General features: G+C 40.7%; 1 protein-coding gene across 1 annotated transcript in view; it reads right to left on the minus strand.

Annotated features, from left to right (window-relative positions):
- enpp6 (ectonucleotide pyrophosphatase/phosphodiesterase 6) overlaps positions 1 to 23,984 on the minus strand; it is a 55,952-nt gene that overhangs the window by 15,378 nt on the left and 16,590 nt on the right. The window contains exons 4-6 of the mRNA XM_059974352.1: positions 10,724 to 10,865; positions 2,781 to 2,960; positions 1,923 to 2,060 (exon numbers count right to left, since the gene is read on the minus strand). Coding sequence (XP_059830335.1) covers positions 1,923 to 2,060; positions 2,781 to 2,960; positions 10,724 to 10,865 — 460 coding nt within the window. The remainder of the gene's footprint in view (positions 1 to 1,922; positions 2,061 to 2,780; positions 2,961 to 10,723; positions 10,866 to 23,984) is intronic.

Consider the following 23,984-nt stretch of genomic DNA (forward strand, 5'->3'; position numbering starts at 1 on the left):
AAAAATACCTCTGCTTAAATATCTGATATAGTTTTGTGACTAAGCCAGGCAAACATCCCCAAACTAATGGTAAGACCTAATAAACTATCTACATAAATTCTCCTTTTTAAATGAACACTGCATATGAATGCAAATAATACCAACATGCGGGGTGCTTCTGGCAGTGTCTATTTTTGCTTTAGATTTCTAAAATCTGCAGTTTCCTAAGGCAATGATTCTTGTCCTCACTTACATCTTCACTTCTGTTAGTACAGGTTCTTACTGTTTGACATGGTAGTGGCAGTATCAGCTTAAGGAATGGCCCACATCTGACGATAGAGGAAATCTCTTACAAGGCTATGAATTAATTTTGCAGACATTTTTGATACAGAAACACAAATTAATTTACAAATATTTCTTCTGCTCACAGAATGAACAAACAGTGAAGGAGCACTCCAGCTCTGTTCACCTGCCAGTATATTTGATGCTTCCAGCGGGAAGGAGGCACAGGAACCTTGGGTCCCACACCACGATGCTCAGGAGCAGTTATTACCCTTCAACCATCAGCCTCTGGAACCAGTGTGGATGACTTCACTCACCTCAACACTGAACTGATTCCACAATCCATGGACTCACTTTCAAGGACTCAACAACTCATGTTGTCAGTATTAAATATTTTTTTTCCCTGTACTTGCCCAGTTTGTCTCTTGTACATTGGTTATTAGTCTGTAGTTTTTCATTGATTCTGTTGCATTTCTTTGTTCTATTGTGGCAGTCACAATACAAGGCAAGAAAGTATACAGAGTTTGATAATAAATTTACTGTGAACTTAGAAAAAGATTCTGACTCTACAGTTCTGGAAGATCCCCTCCCCAACTGTATTAGTTTTCTGATTTCCTTTGGAGCATCACTATTGAAATCTGCATCTTCTGTTCTTTCAGGCAAGGCATTCTGGATCTAAAAAAAAGTTTTCTTCCAACTTGCTCATCAAAACTTCAAGAACACTATGATACTGCATTTTTAATGCTCCAAGGAAAATAATCCAAACATGTGGAACGCACAGACAATGCAAATCTGTCAGCTTACTATGGAAGTACAATAATAAACATTAGCTTGCCTTCATCATGGAGTGTTTAAGTTACTGGACTAAATGCCAGAGCTCTAGCCCACAGATATAGAGACAAGAGATTAAATTCCCCCAGGTGCCATGGTGAGATGCAAAGTCATGTAATAAAATGACTTTATAAAGAACTTATAAAGAAGCCAGCTTGGTGTTAGGAACCATGAATCAACTATTGTTTTCAAGAGCAGCATATATCGCCAACAGGACACAGAGAGGTGCACCGGTTTGGGTTACCCAGAGAAATCGGCAGCAGCAGAACATTGCATTCACAATGTCCATAGGATTGACTTCGATAGCGCAGCATGGTAGCTTTGTGCCTATGGTTTGTGGACGGCCTGGTGAAGGAAACCATTGAAATAGAACTAAAGGAAAAGAATTTTAATGAAAACAAAGGTCTCACTCAAAGTAAGAACTGGAATTTGATTATAACCAAGGTGGCACAGCAGAAATCTGATTGGATAAGGACTAACCAATCAGAAGGGATGGAGTATGGGGGTTTAAATACCACCGGACTAGACATGCCCAGGTATCAGCCCTGATGAAGATGGCAGAGTCTCATCAAAACATTGGTTATAAATGGTACCTGTACCCAGCTGGAAGCCTGAGAAGAGTTTATTCATCATATACACCGGGAAAGAACGAGATCCTTTTTCAATTGTTGTTTTGTCATAAGATACCATCTGGCTCACTCATGTCCTTCAAGAAGAAACAATCTGCCTTTCTTCCTACACTAGGCTTTCACTGGCCCCAGACCAACAATAAGGTTCATTCTTATCTGCCTCTGATGATCACATCCTGTGAATGAATAAAATAATAATACCTCAATAATAAACCATCCTGGTTGAGCGACTAGAGTAAGCGGTGCTACAAATTTTCCACCTTTATAATGGTATCGGTCTGGAATTTCATCTTTCTTGTACACACTCATTTCCTTTACTTTTTTCAGGCTGTCGTACACCTGGTGAGATCAAAGAAATGATACTGATCATATACAGTTGGTTAACTTTGGTTCACATTCAATAAACTATCATGTTTTTTTTTAAAAAATGGGTAACAAAATTAACAGTTTCAATTCAAAACTTTTCTAGATGTGGAGCAATTCATTTTCATTTATAAGAATTAGTCTTTCCATGAAGACCAAGCAAGTTGCAGTTACCTACTCCTTTGGAGTCGTGTAGGAGGAACTATTTACAGATTTGGTTTCCTTAAGGAAGAATGTATTTGTCTTAGAGAGGATTCAACAAGTTCTACTAAGTTGATTACAGCGTGTAGCTTTATCTGCAGTGGAAGCACATTTAAAATAAAGGAAGGTTTAAGGAACAACACACACAAAACGCTGAAGGTCAAACAGCATCTGTGGAGGGAAATAAACAGTCAATGATTAGGGCTGAGTCTTGATGAAGGGTTGTTCATCAGGATGAGTCGATTGTTCATTTTCCTCCATAGATGCTGCTTGACTGGCTGAGTTCCTGCAGTATTTGTGTCAGCTGATCCTGATAGCATAATGCAGCTGTAGCTGTAATGCATTTTTGTGACCTTCACACATCAAAATTTACCAAATTTCACATATATATTTTCCCATTGCAAACACTGGATTGACAAACTTACCCAGCATGCATCAAACTGACTAGTATTCAAATTTATCCCCAAGTTCATTATGCAATTGCTTAACACCCACCTTGTTTAATTTTCCTTCTTGAGGCCATATGCTCACCACACTGCCTCGATCCATCATGACCAATATATCCATCATGCTTACATGTTTATCGAGTTCGATAACCTTATTCAGCCAGGAAATGTCTGTCATTCCATGATCCGAAAACAGAATAACATTCAAGTCATTCTGGAGTCCCTTTTCCTGTTAAGTATTAAAAGAGCAAGTTTTAGGTTCAGCTCAACTTTCCACACGTTACAAGGAAATTTGATTTATAATTGTGACATATACCGAGGTACAGTGAAAAACTGTTTTGCATGTCATTCATACAGATTATTTCATCACATCAGTGCCTAGAGAGAAAAACATTAACAGAATGACACAGAATAAAGTGTTAAAGTTACAGTGAAAGTGTAACTTTCTACAGGGGCACAATTGAGAGCATCCTGACTGGCTGGTATGGGAACTGTACTTCCCTCAATCGCAGGACTCTGCAGGGAGTGGTGTGGATAGTCCAGCGCATCTGTGGATGTGAACTTCCCACTGTTCAGGATATTTACAAAGGCAGGTGTGTAAAAAGGGCCCAAAAGATCATTAGGGACCTGTCATCCCAACCACAAACAGATCCAGCTACTACCACCTGGGAAACGGTACCAGAGTATAAAAGCCAGGACCAACAGGCTCTGGAACAGCTTCTTCCACCAGGCCATCAGACTGATTAATTCACACTGATACAATTGCATTTCTATGCTACATCTACAGTCCTGTTGTACATGCTATTATGAATTAGTATAAGCTCCACATTGCACACTTAGATGGAGACATAACGAAGATTTTTACTCCTCATGTATGTGAAGGATGTAAGTAATAAAGTCAATTCAATTCAATTCAATTCAGTGCAGTAAGACAATTGGGTGCAAGGCTACAACAAAAAAGACTGTGGGAACAAGGTTCCATTATATCATGCTAGAGGTCTGCTCAAGGCTAATAACAGTGGGGTAGAAATTGTCCTTGAGCCTGGTGGTACATACTTTCAGGCTTTTGGATCTTTTACCTGATTTGCAGAGGGAGTAAAAAAAGAGACAATACAATCTTAAAATATTGGAGCAAAGTTGTGGCAAGCACTGCATTCAGGCTCTTGTTCACCCTTTACTTTTGAGTTATCAATTCAAGATGTGACACTTCATTTAGCAAAATCTGATATGTGCTCAAGATGGAGTAATTTCAGCAGGCTCTCAAAAAAAGAAAACATGCTCAAGTGCTAAAATACCTTGGTTTTAACATTTACCCTCACCAGCTGAACTTTTATTTGAAGGTGAATAGTAATGTTCCCCAGGTATTAGTAAAAGGACAATAACTCTTTTTTTCTCACATTCGAAAGCCGTAGTTTCCAAATTTGCAGATGCTATAAAACTTGACATTAATGCTAACAGTGAAGAGAATAACAATAGATTTTAGCTGGATATAAATGGTCTAGTGGAATTTATAGAGACCTAGAAGATGTAGTTTAATGAGAGGTAATGTGAGGTGCTGCCTTTTGCTGGAAAGGTTGCTGCTCTAAATAGGGTGCAGGAGCAGAAGGACCCAGCACATGTATGCAAAAATCATTGATACTGGCAGGGCAGATAGAAAAAGCAGTTTTAAAGACATATGAAACTCTTAACTTCATTTATTGAAAACCTATAGTACAAAAACAGAGAAGTCATGCTAAACCTTTATAAAGTAGCAGTCCAGTCCTCAATTAAAGTATTCATTTCTGGTCACAGATTCATTCCTGATCCAGAAAAAAAGTAAGGACTGGAATGTGGTCTACATTTACAAACATAGATTAGCACGTCTGAGTCTGTTTCCTCTGGAGGAGAAGGCCAAGGGCATAATTCTGAGAACTCTATCAACTTATCAGAAGTCAGGAAGGATTGGATAATGGAAGCCTCTTCCCCTTGGTGGTGCAGTCAAGAATTAAGAGGTCACAAATATAAATAAAGAGGAAGAGAATTAAGAGTGTCATGAAGACGAACCATTACTTTGTCAGAATCTAGAATGTATTGTCTGCAGGTATGGTGGAAGAAGTTTCTCCTGTAGACCTCAAGAAGGAATTAGATAAAGATAAGGAGCGAGACAACGTGATAAACTGTAGAAAAGGACCAGTGGATGAGTCTATATGTGCAAGACAGGTTGAGTGGCTTCCTGCATTGTAACTTTTCTCTCATTTAATGATTCTACCACAAGTAGCAGTACAGCAGTTCACACAGTTGTGTTACAGAATAATGTGTCACTTCCAATGGAAGCATTTTAATACCATGTTTAGCAACACTCTGGAAACTACAGTCACGATATAATACTTGCAAGAGATATGTGAAAAAGCAAGAGCTCAAGTCATACGAATTTTTGCCTCTCAACAATAGTTACAAACAAGAGAAATTCTGCAGATGCTGGAAATCCCAGCAACACACAAAATGCTGGATGAACTCAGCAGGTCAGGCAGCATCTATGGAAAGGAGACGTTTTGGGCCGAGACCCTTCAGCAGGACTGGAGAAAGAAAAGACAAGGAGTAGATTTACAAGGTGGAGGAGGGGAGTGAGAAACACAAGGTGATAGGTGAAACTGGGAGGGGAGGAGTGAAGTAAAGAGCTGGAAAGTTGATTGGGGAAAGAGATACAGGGCTGGAGAAGGGGGAATCTAATAGAGGACAGAAGGCCATGGAAGGAAGAAAAGGAGCACCAGAGGGAGATGATGGGCTGACAGGGAGATAGAGCGAGAAAGGGAAAGGGGAAGGGGGAATGGTGAAAGGAGGGGGGCATTACTAGAAGTTTGAGAAATCGATGTTCATGCCATCAGGTTGGAGGCTACCCAGATGGAATACAAGGTGTTGCTCCTCCAACCTGAGTGTGGACTCATCACAACAGTGGAGGAGGCCATGGATTGGCATATCGGAACGGGAATGGGAAGTGTACTTAAAATGGGTGGCCACTGGGAGTTCCTGCTTCTTCTGGCAAATGGAGCGTAGGTGCTCAGTGAAGCTGTCTCTCAATCTATGTCAGGTCTCACCGATATGCAGGAGGACACATCGGGAGCATCAGACTGTTAGGGGCCCTGAATGGTAGAGAGGGAGGAAGTGGGGGGTGGGGGGGGGGGGAGAAGGAAAGGTGTGCTTGGTGATGGGATCCCGCTGGAGATGGCAGAAGTTATGGAAAATTATGTGCTGAACACAGAGGCTATTGGGGTGGTAAGTGAGGACAAGAGGAACCCTATCTCTGGTAGGGTGGTGGGAGGATGGGGTGAGATTTTTTTTTGTTTGTTTTTCACACTACTCTCTTTAAACTCTAGAGACTGTTGTGCATGAAAATCCCAGGAGCTCAATAGTATCTCAGATACTCAAGCTACTTTGTCTGGCACAAACAAACATTCCTCGGTTAAAGTCACTTAGGTCACATTTTATCCCCATTCCAATGTCTGGTCTGAACATCAACTATGTTCAGACCATGTCTGTATGCTTTTATGTATGAGCTGCTGCCATATGCCTGGATGATTAAATATTTTCATCAATGTGTATAGCTATGCCTAATAAAGTGACCACTGAATGTAGTTAATTCACAGGCCAGCCAAGATTTTACACAGAAATTTGCAATTTACTCAGCCCTTTTAGTCTGTTCTATTATTTAATAAGGTCATGGATAAGCTGATCAGTACCACCTACCCCTACGAAACTTTCACTCCCGTGCTCATCAGGAATCTATCCAAACATACGTTAAAACAACCAAGGATTCTCCTTCACTGTGTTTCAAAGAGCACAGACTAAGGAGAAAAAAATATTCCCTCTCTCTGCCTCTGTTTTTAACATTGGTCCCTGGTACTAGATTCTCCCACAAGAGAAATCATCTTCTCGACCTCTAAACAATCAAGAACCCTTAGAATTTTATATGCTACATTCAAGTTCTCTTTCGCTCTTCTGAACTCCCGTAGGTACAAGCCTAAATTATCCAACTATCCCCTCATAAGAACGCTTGTCCATTCCAAGTTTCTCTAAACTGCTTGCAAAACATTCCTTCTCATGGCAGATCAAACTCAAGAAACTGAGGATGCTTCATCCTGATCCCAGGTCCCAAAGGGGTAGGTTGTGAACAAAACCCACAGAGGATTTCGCAAACAAGATGGAAGATTCAGAAATGAATGTGTCGGAGACGGGGAGCCAAGCATATGTTAGAGAAAGTACATTCCCCACCCCCTACCTTCTGCCCCCTTCTTTTCCAGTTCTGATGAGGGTCGCAGCCCATACTGCTTATTCCTCTCCAAAGATGCCGCCTGACCTGCTGAGTTCCTCAGCATCTTGTGTGTGTTACTCCGGATTTCCACTGTCTCTTATGCTTATGTTAGGTCGTGTTTGATTTAGGCAGGCAGTATGCTGCAGAGGTGTGACCAAGTTCAAGTCAGAGTAATTTAATTTGGGTATTATTCAGGAACATGTCAATAATTTAACAGTGGTAGGTTTAAGATAAGGTTGAATGTGAACAATAAGTTCAGCACAGGTTTAAAAATAAAGCTTCATTTCCCAAACTAATACTATGTCCATGGCAAGGATTAGCATTCACTTACAAAAACAAAATTCTTCTCAACCATCTCTGAAGGTGGTCTGGATCTATGTGGACTCACACAATCAGGAAGGAGAATAACTGTTGCTATCTACTCTCCCACATTCACCGTCCAGCTAAATATTAATCAGGTGGCAGAAATCGTGCAGTGTAACTCTTCACAAAGGAACTGCAGTGGCATCAACAACATGTGCACAACACGCAGGCTTTGCATTGAATGACATTGTCAAACTGACAGCACATTGTATTTAGGTAACCAGTGTGAGGCCACATTCAGCACCAGCATCACGCAGCTTCAGCTCTCTGCTGGCAGCAGTACAACTGCAAATGATGCAAAGCAGAATTTAAACAGTTCTCCTTCAGCTCTTTTCTGGCACTGTTAACACAATTCACATTTCAACTTAAGTATAGACCCATCACTGCTTGGCCATAGGACAACGTGGCACTGAGATTATCCGGAGTCAATAGATATTACTTTGCTTTATGGGGCTGTCTCAGAATTATCTCAACAGTATAACAGAAGGCTTGAATCATTATTTCATTGCTGAGGGACCAACTTGGTTTTGTTTCCAATAACCAAAATCAGTCCAATTCAAAGACAGATTCTGCAGATGCCGGAAATCAAGAGCCACACACACACACACACACACACACACACACACACACACCATTCCCCCTCCCCCCCCCCCCGCCCCCGGGTGCTGGAGGATCTCAACAGGTCACTGAGCATCTATGGAAAGGAATAAAGGGTCGATATTTCAGGCTGAGTTCCTCCAACATGTTGGTGTGATTCAATGTGTGATAGAATTATGTAATTGTTATAGTAGACATCAAGACCATTCAACCCACTGAATCGATGCCAGAACTAACAGAACATTCCTACCAGTCCCACACCCCTGCTCTTTCTCCATGCCTCTGCAAATTATTCTCTCTCCCAATACCTACCCAATTCCCATCTAGAGACAAGAACTGATTCTGTTTCCACCATCCTTATGGGCAGAAAATTCCTGACTGCTAGCTACAAACTTATTTCATGCACAACTCCCTAGTCAAAATTTCAAAATTGGTGCCACAAATCCTTGAACCATTAGGAACAATATTGCTCTATTTAACCTATCAAAACTTGCCACGATCTTGAACACCTCTCGACCATTCCTCCAAGAGAACATCTCTAACTTCTCTAGTTTAAACTTGTAGTTGAGATCTCTCACTACTAGAATCATTTGAGCAATTCTGTTTCCACAGTCCTCGTGGGCAGTATACTCCTCTCTATGCCTTTACAGGCATTTCTTCTCTGCACCTTTTCAAGCTCCTTTTACATCATTCCAAAGATTATACTGGCAAATAATTATCCACCCTAATTAACAAATGTGCAATAGAGATTGAAGCTGTAAATTTATAATCTTCTGATGAAAGTTCATCAATCTGACATGTTAACTCAATGTTCACACTCCCCAGATGCCATCTGACCTGCTGAGTAAATTTTATTTTAATTTCGGGCTTGCAGTATCAGAGGTCACAGAAAAAAAAGCAAGAAAAAGCTTGGGATAACGAGTCTCTCGGGACCCTGAGGACCTGTGGAAACTGTGTGGTGTTTTCACTCGAACTTATAGTCTTTTAACATCTTTGGACTATTTTTACTGTGCCCATTGTCTTTTTTTAAAATCAATTATGGTATTGTCTGCACTGTTGTAACTATATGTTAACTGTAACTTTATGTAACTATGTGGTTTGTGTAGGTCTTGTAGCATTAGTTTTTGGTTTGTTGGGTGGTAGAGTTGGTCTCCTGACTTGGTGTGTCTGGGTAGTCTTGTTTTGTCTGGAGGATTTGGAGCTTCTTTCTGGGGAACACACTAAGATGGTAGCGCGATATTAATACACAGCAGCCTCTCCAGACTCTGGATTTGGGGATTGCCAAACGTTATGTGGATTTTCTGGTGTGGTCTGTTTTGTTGTGTGCTTTTGTGATATCATTTTGGAGGAACGTTGTCATATTTTTTTTAACTGCATTGCATTTGTGGTTTCTAAATGACAATAAATTGAAATTCAATTCAATTCAAATGAATAGTGAACCATGGGAAGAGATAGCATAGACATAGATTAGCATTAGAGATGCACTAGTTAGGAAAGGAAAATCAACATTGAATTGAGAAGCTTGTGTCTAACTAAATGGTGTATTTTGTGCTAATCACAAGGAGTATGAATGAGACAGTGAAGGGGTGTGTGTGTGTGTGTGTGTGTGTGTGTGTGTGTGTGTGTGTGTGTGTGGGGGGGGGGGGAGGGGGGGAGGGGGGGGAGGGGGTGCGATGCCTAAGACTTTTGCACAGTGCTGTATTAGTCAAAATGCAAAGAGCAAGTTTGTAAATCTGGTGGGAGCAAAGGATATTGGGAATAGCAAGGATGGAGTACCTTGGGAAGTGTGTGGGACAGGTGGCAGAGGGGTGGCTCTGAGACACCAGGCAAAGTCATTTGATTCCAGACAACTGGTTTATTGATCATTACAGTATGTCTCTCTGGTGCTTCCCACTCCCTCCCCTCTTCCTTCCTCTTTCCCAACCATGACTCCCCTCTCCTTGCCCCCTTCCCTCTCTCAGTCTGCAATAGAGACCCATATCAGAATCAGGCTCATCATCACTTACATATGTCATAAAATTTGTTATTTTTAAAAATGAACAGTAACAAAGAGGACAAGAGAAAACCTATTAAATAACAGTATAATTTGAAATATTATAAGAAGTTAATATTATCCACGGTACCAGGTTGATTTTATGCCTCCTGTCTTTAGGAGAGAATACTCTGAGGCATAAAATCAGCCTGGTACCCTGGACATTCCTGCTCACCACATCAGGGAAGGATATAGCAGCACTAGGAAAAGTCTGCACTAGGGAATTATAAAGATTTTGCAAAGGCTGGAAAATTATGCAATGAGAAAAGACCGACTAGGCTGAGCGGAGCTGATTTAATTGGAACAAGAAATTTGGTGAGAGAAACAATTGATCAGCATAGATGGGTTGGGCAGATGGGCCTGACTCTACTGAGATGTGTAAAATTATAACAGGCTAGACGGTGAGTAGGTATCATTACTCCAGGGCAGAGAGGATTCTAAATGATGTATTGGCAAAGAGCATTCGAGGAAAAATAAATTCATTTAAATGTGTGATGAAGGTCTGAAATACCACAGGTAAAGACAAAGCTCTCATTACGTTAAAAAGTAAAAGGCTGAATACTTAAAGTCATAAATTGTGTAAATCAATGATACACAAAGTCAACATTACCTATGAGGAATCTGAAACAAGAGCGATGCTTCTTCTGATGAAGTAGTGAGTTTCACAAGAAGGACTGTATACGTTAACAAAGCAGCCACATATTTTCCTCACCTTAATTTTCACGTTCATTTTTCTTAAAGTCTCATCCAGTGCTTTGGTGGCTTCTATCCTCTGCTTTGACAGGGGACCAAAATGGTGACCTTCAACATCGTTCCGTTCATAGTACACTGCAGCCATATCCGCTTTCCCTTGCCTAATCAAACAACAAATCACCGTTCAGTAAAGGCAGCCTCCTTCTTAGCACGTACGATTCATTTTCCACGATCATGTATCATGCCAATTTGCCACAGTCTTAAAATCTTAAATGTTAATTTTGGGAATGCTTCAAGAATGGGAAGAGGCACCACTTCCTGTTGTTATATATTACAACAAAAAAAATTCTGGCAGTGCTGCAATCTGATCTGGATAGAAATTTTTATTCTGCAGAGAGAGGCACCGTTGATCTCTCCATGATTCATTTGTAGTTATGATGCCAAAAATGAGGAAATGACAAAAATCACAAATAAATCATAAATTCGGCTTAATTTTGTACTGGGTCACTGTGATTTTAGAATTTGATTTAGAATTATTAATGGATCTTAATTATTCTCATCCTGTTTATATGACTACTAAAATTCTGCTACAACAGGTCGCCTTCCTGTGCCTTTCAAATCCTGTTCAGTAGGTCCATTTAATATCAGAGAAACGTACATAATACATATCATAAAATTCTTTCTTCGCAGACATCCATGAAAACAGAAGAGTGCCCCAAAGAATGGGTGACAGTTAAAATGTTAGAGCCCCATGGCCCCCCTTACTGCCCCCCAAAGCAGCAACCTTCCACCACCCCCACAAGAAGCATCAGCACCCTCCACCCACCACGCAATAGATAAGCCCCCCCAATAAAGACCATGATCTGCAGTACACCAAAAACAAATCGTTACACCGACAATTCAACAAGCCACAGGCTCTCACTCTCTCCCTAATAAAGGGAAAACAGAGGTGTCCCCTTTCACAGAAAGAGGGCAGACATAACAAAACAACTCTCCGGTTTACGGTGTTAGAAGTTATCCCGTTGTTAACATTGACACTGTTCCCCTTAGTGGCTGAACAAGGGAAGAACAAGGGAAGGAGCCTTGGTAATTTTGTGTGTGTGTGCATTAATATGTTCAGGTTCAATCCTCAGAGATGTTGACACCTCTTTGCTGATTGGTGTGTGCGTGTGTTTTCACCTGTCTTACCCTTTCCTAAGTCCACAATCAGTTCTTTGGTCTTTCTGATGTTGAGTGCAAGGTTGTTGCTGTGACACCACTCCACTCAACCAGCTGATATATCTCACTCCTGTATGCCCTCTCATGACCGTCTGAGATTCTGCCGCCAGCAACGATTGTGTCATCAGCAAATTGATAGATGGTGTTTGAGCTATGCATAGCCACACAGGGTGTAGAGAGAGTAGAGCAGCAGGTTAAGCACACATCCCTGAGGTGCACCAGTGTTGTCAATGAGGTGGAGATGTTGCTTCCAATCCGCCAACAATTTGACGGATTGTGGTCTACTGATTAGGAAGGATTTTACAAACCAGGCTACAAAATAATGTCTTTCTTGCTATCAATTTTTGCTATCAAAATGCAAGATAATAATTGTGAGTAGGATTAATTTCAAATTGTATGAATATCTATAAGAAGAATAATCTGTAACATTTTATTGAGGAGGGAAGAAAGTAATAGCAGCCTCTTATGGCTGGAGGAATTAAGCTCTGTGCAAACTCTAACAGTTCCCAGGGGCCAAGGATGACCTGTCTGCACTGTGTTCTGAAGTGACTGATGAGGCCAAAGTAGGAAGCATAAATTTGACTGCAGATAGGCGGGGGGTACCTGACAAGAGGGAAGGGTGGCAGTTTGTGACATGGTGCACTCTTCCAGCAATTTACACAGGAATTCTGTGTGCTCCCAAAGCATGGACTCAAGGACTGGGAGCATAGCCTTAAATCATTCAATCAAATATGGCGATGGTTTATGGTTATGGCTTAGCCAACATGCAGACTACCCATCAGTGGAGTCCTAGCAAAGAAAGAGTTACAGTGGAAGTTTGGTAAATGTCGCAAGTTGATTCAGGGACTGCGTATAGTGGTACGAGGCATCAGAGCTTGCAGTGCAAAGCAGCACAAACCTACAGAGTCCTTTGAAAAGACTGATTTTTTTTCTATCTAGGCCAATCATGGCTTTTTGGATGAGCTTAGCATCATTTCCATGTCCCTCCACATAGATTTGACAAGGCCTCCTCTTCTTGTGGTACTCAGCAGAAAGAACAATGTCCGCATTAAGCTATAGAATTCTGAAAATCAGTGGGAAAGCTGTGCAAATGACTACTACTCGCTGTGAGCTAACTGGTGCACAATTAGCCATTTGTGTGCATGGCAAGAGCTTGCCAGCTGAGGAGAGAAACAAACAAAGGCTGTTGCTAATGACCAGAGCAGAATCGCAGGGCTTTGAGTCCAGCAATGCAATCCAGCACTCACTGGTTACGTTCAAACCAAAGTTTTCCAAGGGTGCTTGGCAGTACAATTCCCCGATTTTTTTTTATATATACAAAAGCACAACCAATAATTAACTGTTAAAACAGTGCTTTTGAGAAAGCCAGCAGCTACAGCAGGATGATGATTTTTAAAAGCTGCATTGGGAAACAAGAAGACACTGTGCATATGGTACAGGTGGCTCACTTGTAAACCAGAGCATAGTTCAATGTGAAAAGCATCTGTGAGAACAGAAAGGCTTTGGCAATCCAAATAGGGTCCAATGATATTAGCTGTCCCAAAGGCAATGACTCATACTAACAAAAATGCATTGCTAACTCCAGCATCTTAATCAGTTCTGTCATATTACTGCACCAAGGTGGAAATCTTGTCCTCACTCACCCTTACAACAGGACTTTCCACTGAAGGATCACCAGATCACAGTAGAGTAGCAGTTTGCATGACATTCTTACAGCTCGAGGGTATCGGAGTTTGGAGTTCTATTCTGGCACCGTCTGTAAGGAGTTTGTACATTCTCTCCGCGATCGCTTGGGTTTCCTCCCACAGCTCAAGGACATACTGACTAGTAGATTAATTGGTCATTGTAAATGGCGCTGCAATTAGGTTAGGGTTATACAGGTGACTTGCTGGGCAACACTGGGCTGGAAGGGCCTGTTATGTGCTGTATCTCTAAATGATACAAAAAGTCATGAGCAGGAGCAGAACTCCTGCCTAATTCTCCACTTGTGGCTAGGGATCTCTGGGCAAGTTATTGATTCTGACCATTGTCCCTAACCAGAGTAAATCTGACATCTTTGATTAGATGATAATACCATCTAACACATCCTACTCCCTCTTTATGCTCTCTCTGCATGGACCCAACCACAGAAACGTTGTATTTAATAGAAAAGGACACAGGCTGGGTAGTTTATACAAATGGCTCACCTGCTCGCTTCCAAAACTTCTCAACTCTCTATCAAAGAACAAGATAGACAATGTGACAGAACACAATCCATTATCTGAATAGGGCCAGTACAAAGGGACAAAAATTCCACAACAAAGTAAAGTGACACCTCATTTATCAGCCGAAGTTTTCAATTCTTCCATCACAGGTAGAATGTGACTAGTTTGTAATAATTGACTTTTCATTTGATGTCCATACCCTGAGTATAATTAAGTGAAAATGAAACACACGAGTGGTCAGGTACTCTATGATACAGCTTAACTTGAATTCAAAAGATTTCATTTGCTCATAACATTTAATAAAATATCAGATTGGAAAAGCAATATAACAAGGAAAACTGCCCTATTCTCCTATACTTTCAGCTGTACAGAAAAGGGGCTGTGATTTTACTCTGTAGTGGTTAAATGATGGAACTGGTAACCCAGTGGTCTGAATCAGCTTCATGTCCACTACAACTGGGAAATTTAACTTCAGTTAATTCACTTCTGAAACTGTTGGTTTGTTAAAAAATCCAAAGGATTCATGAACATCCTCAAGGGAAAACAGAACTGTGGTGCCCTTAACCATTCTGGCTTTATTTGATACCAAACCCAAAGTGGTATTTCACTCTTTAAAATGGTCAAAATTCCATACTTTACATCGTGGGTACTCAATAGTACCGTGTAAGTAAAGTTCAAAGTTTAAAGTAAATTTATTATCTAAGTATATATATAGCACCATATACAACCCTGAGATCAATTTTCCTGTTGGCATACTCAACAAATCTACAGAATAATATCTATAACAGGATCAATGAAAGACCACCTAACTTGGGCATTCAACTATAGTGCAGAAGACAAAAAAATGCACAACTATAGATATAAATAAATATTGAGAACATAAGATGAAGAATCCTTGAAAGTAAGTCCATTGGTTGTGGGAACATTTCAATGACGGGGCAAGTGAAGTTATCCCCTTTGGTTCAAGAGCCTGATGATTGAGGGGTAGTAATTTTTCTTGAACCTAGTGGCGCTAGTCCCCCAAGTCTCTTGCATCTTCTACTTAATAGCAGCAAGAGAGCTTGACCTGATGGATGCTGCATTCCTACAACAGGACTCCAGGTAGATGCGCTCAATGGGGGAGGGCTTTACCTTTGTATTGGGCCAAATCCATACTTTTTGCCGGATTTTCCTTCAAGGGAATTGGTGATTTCATGCAGCCAGTCAATGATCTCTCCACTCTTAGTGGAGAGATCTTTGACATCTATAGAAGCTTGTCAAAGCTTGTCTATAGATCTTTGACATCTATAGAAGCTTGTCAAAGTTTGCTGGATCTCCGCCAACTCCTAAGGAATTCGAGGTGCTGCTGTGCTTTCTTTGTAACTGCACTTATGTGCTGGGCCCAGGCCAGGTCCTCTGAAATAGTAACACCTAGGAATTTACAGCTGCTAGCCCTCTCCACCTCTGATCCCCCAATGAGTACTGGCTCATGGACCTCTGGTTTCCCTCTCCTGAAGTCTATAATCTGTTCCTCGGTCTTGCTGACATTGAGTGAGAGGTTGTTGTTATGACATCATTCAATCAGATTTTCAATTTCCTTCTTATATGCTGATTCATCACCACCTTTGATACAGCCCACACCAGTGGTGTCATCAGCAGGCTTGTAAATGGTTTTGAAGCTGTTCTTAGCCACAGTCATAAGTGTAAAGTGAGTAAGGTGGGGGGGCTAAGCACACAGCCTTGAGGTGCACCCGTGTCAGTAGAGATTGTGGAGGAGATGTTATTGCCAATCTGAATTGACAGGGGTCTGCACGTGTGGAAACGGAGGATCCATTTGCAGAAGGCAGAATTGAGGTCAAGGTCTAGGAGCTTATAGATTAGTTCTGAGGGGATGATGGCATTGAATGTTGAGCTGTAGACAAAAAAGAGCATACTGATGTATGCATCTTTGCTGTCCAGATGTTATAGACAATAGGTGCAGAAGTAGACCATTCAGCCCTTCGAGCCTGCACCACGATTCTGAGATCATGGCTGATCATCTACTATCAATACCCAGTTCCTGCCTTGTCCCCATATCCCGATTCCCCTATCCATAAGATACCTATCTAGCTCCTTCTTGAAAGTATCCAGAGAATTGGCCTCCACTGCCTTCTGAGGCAGTGCATTCCAGTCCCCCACAACTCTCTGGGAGAAGAAATTTTTCCTTAACTCTGTCCTAAATGTTCCAGGGTTGGGGGAAGAGTCAATGAAATGGCATCTGTTATGGACCTGTTGCTCTGGTAGGCAAATTGGAGCATTCATATGGAGTTCATAAGTAGATTCACTTTGAGTGCTAACACGATATGACCACATAGGGGCAATAAGGGAAATGGTTCTGCTGATATCCTGTATATTAAATTTTAAAAACAACAGCATACAGCAAACCCAAAAACATAAGAGATTCTGCAGATGTTGGAAATCTTGGGAAACACACGCACACAATGCTGGAGGAACTCAAAGTCAGGCAGCATCCATGGAGTGGGACTGAACAGCCCAAGACCCTTAAACTTCTTCAGGGTAGGCCTCCCTGGAAGAGGCTGTGAAGACGTTTAAATCTTCCCTTTGACAAGAGTTCAGTGAAAGCCACTCTCACTGTTCCCCTTCTATGATCTCCTATCAGATTTCCCCTTCTCCAGCCTTGTATCGCTTTCACTAATCAACTTCCCAGCTCTTTACTTCACCCCACCAACCCATGCCCCCCCCATTTCACTTCTCACCTTGTGGTTCTTCCTCCGCCCCACCCACTTTCTTACTCTGACTCCTCATCTTTTTTCTCTCCAGTCCTGATGAAGGGTCTAGTCCCGAAATATCGACTGTACTCTGTTCCATAGATCCTGCCCGGCCTGCTGAGTTCCTCCAGCATTCTGTGTGTGTTGCTTGGATTTCCAGCATCTTCAGATTTTCTCTTGCAGCCGGTATGTAAAACCAGGTGAGGGTGAAGATGGGTGGGTGGGGGAAACGGAGATCAAGTAAGAAGCTGTGGAGGTGATAGTAAGAGAGATAAACGGCTAAAGCAAGAGTAATCCAAGAAGAGGATAGTGGACCATGGAAGTATGAAAGAGGAGCACCAGAGAGATGATGAGCAAGTGAGGGTCAAATCACCAGTTTATTCCCTCCATGGATATTGAGTTCTTTCACCGTTATGTGTGTGATGCAGAAAATCCAGCTCTCTCTGGTGGGTATTAGTTTTTGAAGCAATATTTCTTGTGCCTTGATGCAAACACCAGCAGTCAAATACAAATCAAATTTTCAAAAGATGATTATATAGGTGGATTTTGGAAGCTAAAGCTGGAAGTTAAATAATACTGAATTCTCTAACTAGCAACTCCAGTGCAATTGCTGTATGCTACTTCTGAATATGTGTATGTGAAGGAAATGCCAATTTCTCAATTTTCTTGGAACATAAATTGCATTTCTACAGCTGCTTTAGATTGCATTCTGACAGCAGTCAATCTCATTGAGCTGAGCTGCCCAAGTCTTGAAGCAAGCAAATCCCAAACTAGGTCATCACACAGCACTATATTAATCATCTGCACAATGTACAGATGTTTCCAAGACATTACGTAATTTCCCTGATGACTTCTTCTAATTGCTATTTATGCCTTGCATTCATAGCATCTCCTTTCACACCATATCAATTTTTGTATATGATAAAAAAAACGGATTCCACTTCAGCTTTAACATCTGGGAGAATGCAAACATGCCATCCCTGTGCTGATTTGACAAACTTCAGCATGCAAACTTAGATGTCTTCAATTTCACCATGCAGCTGCATTATTCCTTGACCTTTCCCCTGCCACCAATGTAAAATCATTATGCCACTCCAAACTGGAACTGATAAGCCCTTGAGACATGTCATTCATTGGGGTTCACAACCTGGAGTCCATGGACCCCTTGCTTAATAGTATTGGTCTAAGGCATAAAAAGTTTTAAAATTCCTGTATTAGACAGACTCTGTTACATGCTGTAGAATAAATGGCTGCCTTCTTTATCATGACACCCAAACCACTGGGCATGCTCAGAATTAGGCACACTTAAATTAGCCATGATAGAATGACAGACTTGATAGAGCAGAATTAGACCATTTGGCCCATGTCTTATGGTCTTACAAATTAAATACACTAAACTTAGCACAGCAATAACCAAAACGCAGTCTCTGCCTTTGCAGGATTTGTAATTACCTTATTCGTTATATCAATTTGTCACAAAATCTATCCAATATGAAAAATATTTCTGCTTACGTGACGAATAGCAACAAAGACTTTCAGGATACAAAGCCAGTGGCTGTTGCATCAACTGAAGATATTTAGTTCCTACTTCTATCTTGATGTTATCCATTTCAGATTCATCAACAATGGGTGACGTTATCACCGTTGAATGGCAGTCCATTATCCATCCTCATTATTTTCAGTCAGGCCAAAGGATCCGTTTCCATGACATTATGTCTCTAAATGCAACACTGACCATCATCACAAAACAAAAACAGAAAAGCATACAAAAAGTAGTGGATACAGCTCAGCCCATCACAGGAAAATACCCCACCACCATTAAGCACATCTACGAGGAGTGCTAACACAAGAAAGTCGTGAGGACACCCACTATTCAGGCCATGCTCTCTTCTCACTGCTGCCATTAGGAATGAGATCCAGGGGCCTCAGGAACAGTTACTGCCCTTCAACCATCAGGCTCCTGAATCAGCATGGCTAACTTCACTCACCTCAACAATGAGCTGATTCCGCAACCTATAAATTAATTTTCAAGGACTCTATAACTCATGTTATCAGTATTATTTATTCTTTTTTTTGTATTTGCACAGTTTATCTTCTTTTACACATTGGTTGTTTGTCAGTCTTTGTGTTTAATTTTTCATTGAAAGTATTGTACTGTGAAGCCTGCATGAATCCAAGGGTAACGTATGGTACTTTGATAGTAAATTTGCTTCAAACCTTTGAACTTTGAAAACAAAGGATGGAATCTCTGTACAAATGCACAAGGTGCTAGGGAGGCCACACCTGACTACTGTGAGTAGCTTTGGTCTTAAGGAGTGGTAAGTCACCAAATTGCCTCCTGTGTTTAAGGGACTGTCTTTTATGATAATAGCTTGAATAGTTTGGGCCTATAGGCTTGCAGGGTTGAGAGTTAGGTGTTGAGGGAGCTTAACAAGACAGGTGATGAAAGGAGGTTTCCCCTTGCTGGGCAATCTGGAACCTGGGGTCACAGTTTCTGAAAATAAAGTCTACTTTTCAAGACAGAGAAGAGTACAAATTTCTTTTCTCAAAGAATCACGAGAGTTGTAGAGGCCAAATATATTCAGTCAAGATGGATACATTTTTGGTTCAATGGGGAGTGAAGGCATAAAGTGAAGTTCAGAGTTTATTCAGGACAGTCATGACCACATTGAATGGCAGAGCAGGGTCACAGAGCCTATTCCACTTCCTGTTTCTTGCATTCCACAAAGCCATGACTTCTCCCTTAATGCATACTTTTCACAACTTCATGATGACATTTTTGAACAATGCCTTCTCCTTCTTGTTTTACAGCAGTTGGCACCCAGCTTAATGGTACATTACCTCCACCTTCTGCTCCGGAGTGTGGATCAGACAAAAGACTTGCATTCTAAATCTATATATATACATACATACACACACCCCACCCCACCCCCAAATCTACACTTCAGCCTTCCTTCTTTGGTCATCCTAGTACCCTATTTCTGCTTATCCATCATATCCTATAAAAAAAACCCTCTATCCCTTAAGAAAGCTAAAAGTACCCTGACCTGTGCTCTCTCACCCATGCCCAGTAACCCTTTTAATGTGAATTCCTGTACACCCAATTCCCTTAGATTAATTCTTATCATCTCTCTCTGTATCCCATACTTGCTGCAACTCAGAATTACATGTTCTACTGACTCTTCTTCCTGACATTCCTCACACAATCCTGTCTGGTGTTTCCCTGTCATTTTCAATGTTTTGTTCAGTGCACAGTGCCCCAGCCTTAACCTAGTCCACACAGTTTCCTGTCTTCAGTATCCACTGCCTACCCTTAGTACCTGTAACGCTCTTTTGTATTTGAAGTAAATGCCTCCCTTTCCCCTCTCTGTCCCATCTTTCTTGTCACATTTGGATGATTTTTTCCCCCAGATCACACACTTAGCCTCTGCTTTACTAATACTAATGTGCATTTCTATACAGTATTTTCTTTCTTTAACATCTTTAAGTGGGTACTTCCAACAATGTCTGTGGCACATTCCATTACTGCAGTGTAAGGAAAACATAATTACCTTACAGGCACTAGACTGGTGAAGGAATAAAAGGATGTGGACTTGTTGTAGATATGTGGAATTAGTATTGATGAGCACAGATGCTGGCATGAACATGGGCTGAAGGGCCTAGCCCTGGGTATGACTCAATAACACGTAGGGGCTATATGTCAATATTAATCAGATATTATTATTATTATAATAATACACAAGACTCAAGCTTAACAATGACCCATTAACTCACAAGTAGTAATCAAACAGCATCACTTGAGAGATATAGTTTAGAATCTTGACACAATCTCTTCTTTTGACACTCACACAAAGATGCTTTTTATACAATGCAGTATCCACTTATAGGTTAAGGACATTGAAACCAACCACTACGTGTGACACTCTGGGTTTGTACCATTATGAACTAAGTAAGGGAATATAACAAATGAATATTTGTTACATAGCCCCACATTGAAACTGCCAGAATGAGATCAGGGGAGGATTAAGTGGTCATCCTGTCACTTAACACACAGTTAAAGACAGATTTGTTCTGTCAATCGATATGCGGGGTGTCTTATATCTAGGGAGCCATCTGTCAAAACACTGATAAAAATGTATTTATGGATATGTTCTCAGAAGTTTTCAGATCATCTCAGGTGTTTGAAGTCATCATGTCATTTAAGATGTACTCCCATTGTAAATATATACTTCGACAAAGTTACTTTTATATATCCAAAACGTTGAGGTAAACCATGTAAATAGAACTATTAACACAATATTTAATCACCAGCTGTTATCTTTAACTATAAAGCCTCAATATAGTTTGAGCTTGTCTTAAGAGGAATTCTCCAGAATGCCTTCTTGCCCTGTTTAATAAAGCCCTTTTGTAATGAGCAAGTGGCTCACTGACTGTCACAGCAACTCACCATGGATCAATGACCACGTAGCATTAGACCAGAAGTAGGCACAAGTGTGAGCTTGTTGCAAACTTTATTCAAATCATGCAGTATGTGTGTGACATCACTAGAAGGTGCATATTATATAACCAGTTGCCATCTTTTGTGACTTTGCTGTTACACGCAAGTATTGAACATCTTGCTTCACTACAACTTCATTTTGCCTTGGACATGTTCATCTTCACGTTAATCATATGCTATTCTATAATCTTTACTACCTGACAATTTGGTCTGACATAGGTACTGTAGTGATCCCTATAATGTAACTGTGATTCTGTAAACTGAGTATCAAAGTTCCTGCAATGACATACAATGCTGTGTCAACATTTAGGTTTAATTTGCAATTAAACCAAATAATTGTCGAAGGTGTGCACATATAAGGAAAAAATTTGGTGTTTCTTAAAAGTAGTACAACCAGCCATGGTCAAGTGCTCTAATAAATGTGGGGAGCAACACCTGCATACTGATGATTAGCAGAATTGTTGTGGCTTCAATAATCACTAACTACATAATGAGGTCTATGTGGTGACATCGAATGCAGCGAGATTAAACTGCCAAAAGATGGTTTAATTTTCCAAACTACTTGTACCACTTCAACTTAGTAGGTCATTCTGCATTGCAAGGATAGCAGTCAACTGCAAAACAACACAGTCCCCAGTTCTATGTTTCTCAATGTGCTTCTCTGTGGATAGGTTCTGCCATGTAAATATAATCTAAATCCCAAGTGTATTTTGTGGCCTTTCTTTCATCTCTGAAATCAACACTGATCTCCCTAACCAAAGCAACTTGGAGCAGTCTGATATGCTTTTCAGACACTCTTTGAAGTTGTTTTTATATGGATCTTTTCATAATCATTACTTTCAGCTCTTAAAACACATCTGTCTCAAAAGCACATTCAGCCATCAAGCAGCATGTGCAGTCAGTGCAGCTTTTGTTTCTTTAGTTATTTTGATTGGTATGCTAGATAATCACGGCCTAAAAATGCTCGATACTTCTACAATAACATAGTATAACCCAAATGTTTTCCTTCTTGCACAATCTGTGATTCCAGGTTCTGTCACGGACATTTCAAACTTGCAGATACGCTTTTCCCCCCAATGGTTCTTGATCCAGGATGACCCAGCATGCATGTCAAATGGCACAGAGTTAGACATCACTGTGGTCATCTGAACAAAATGCAAATAAGCAGTTTTGGTCCACAAGATACATTTCCATTATTATTTGGCTTGTACACACCAAGTAATTAGGTTAAGATTTGGAATTCACTGCCTATTCACTAGCTGAAGGCTTAACCTACAAATCAATTACAAAGCAAGCAGCAAGGAATATATCTCATTGAACTAAAATCAGCAGCAATAGCACGCTCTGAGTGATACACAAATCAGCAAATGCACTGCCACCAGTTTAAATTGCAATGTTATTTGTATGATGAATAATAGAATTTCACTACTCCATGACACAGAACAATTGGTTGTTTTCATTATTATCTCACCAAATATACAGTCTGTGTCAATGAGAAAGCAGACTCAAAGAGAAAATGCACACAGTATTTGTAAGACATACAAAGAGAGTATTATCATTTGATCAAACAGTGTAAACTATTCCATTCACAAGAGTTCAATTTTCATCCACTATTCAGATAACATACTACTCCTGGATATTTTTTACTGGGATCTTGACTACTCCATACATACCACGGCTTCTTTGGTGGCCCTGTGTAATTCACAAGTAAAACCTGTTCTTTCGGGTTCAGCCATTGGCCTTGGAAACCACAAGAGCAAAACTCAAGCTCCATTTGGACTCCCCTTCCTCCATGCCTGCCATGGTCTCCTTTCCCCTTCACAGTGGTCTGTATGGAGAATCTACACCTCACTATGGATTACCTTGTTCTAGTGAACTGCTATATCTGTTTGTTTTAAGATTTGCAGGATTCCTCTGTCATAAAACAAATTTTACTGAAAAATATTTCAAATATAGATTCATAGAGCACAGAAATAGACACTTCAGCCCATTTAGTCTGTGCCAAATGATTAATCTGCACTGAACCATTAATCTGCCTAGTCTCATCAACCTGCAGCTGGACCATAGCCTTCCTTACCAGTCTCATCCACGTACCTATCCAAATTTCTCTTGAATGGTGAAATTAACCCTGAATCTACTGCTTGTGCTGGCAGCTTATTCCACACACTTCTCAGACTCAATGAAGTTTTCCCTCATGTTCCCCTTAAACATTTCACTACTTAGCCTTAACTCATTACATCTACTTGTCGTCTCACACAACCTCAGTGGAAAAAACCTCATATACTTCTATCAAATCTCTGCTCCATCTTCTATGCTCTTGGGAATAAAGTCCTAACCTATTCAAATTTTCTCAATAACTTAGATCCTCAAGTATTGGCAACATCCTTGTAAATTTTCTCTGTACTGTTTCAATCTTATTGGCATCTTTCCTGTAGGTAGGCACCCAAAATTGCACACAATACTCCATATTAGGCCTCGCCAACATCTTACCCAAATTCAACATAACATTCCAACTCTTGTACTCAGTACTTTGATTTATGAAGGCCAACGTGCCAAAACTTACTTTACAACCCTATCTACCTGTGACTTCACTTTCACAGAATTATGGATCTG

This window comes from Hypanus sabinus, chromosome 7 (assembly GCF_030144855.1).
Source record: "Hypanus sabinus isolate sHypSab1 chromosome 7, sHypSab1.hap1, whole genome shotgun sequence".
Lineage (NCBI taxonomy): Eukaryota > Metazoa > Chordata > Chondrichthyes > Myliobatiformes > Dasyatidae > Hypanus > Hypanus sabinus.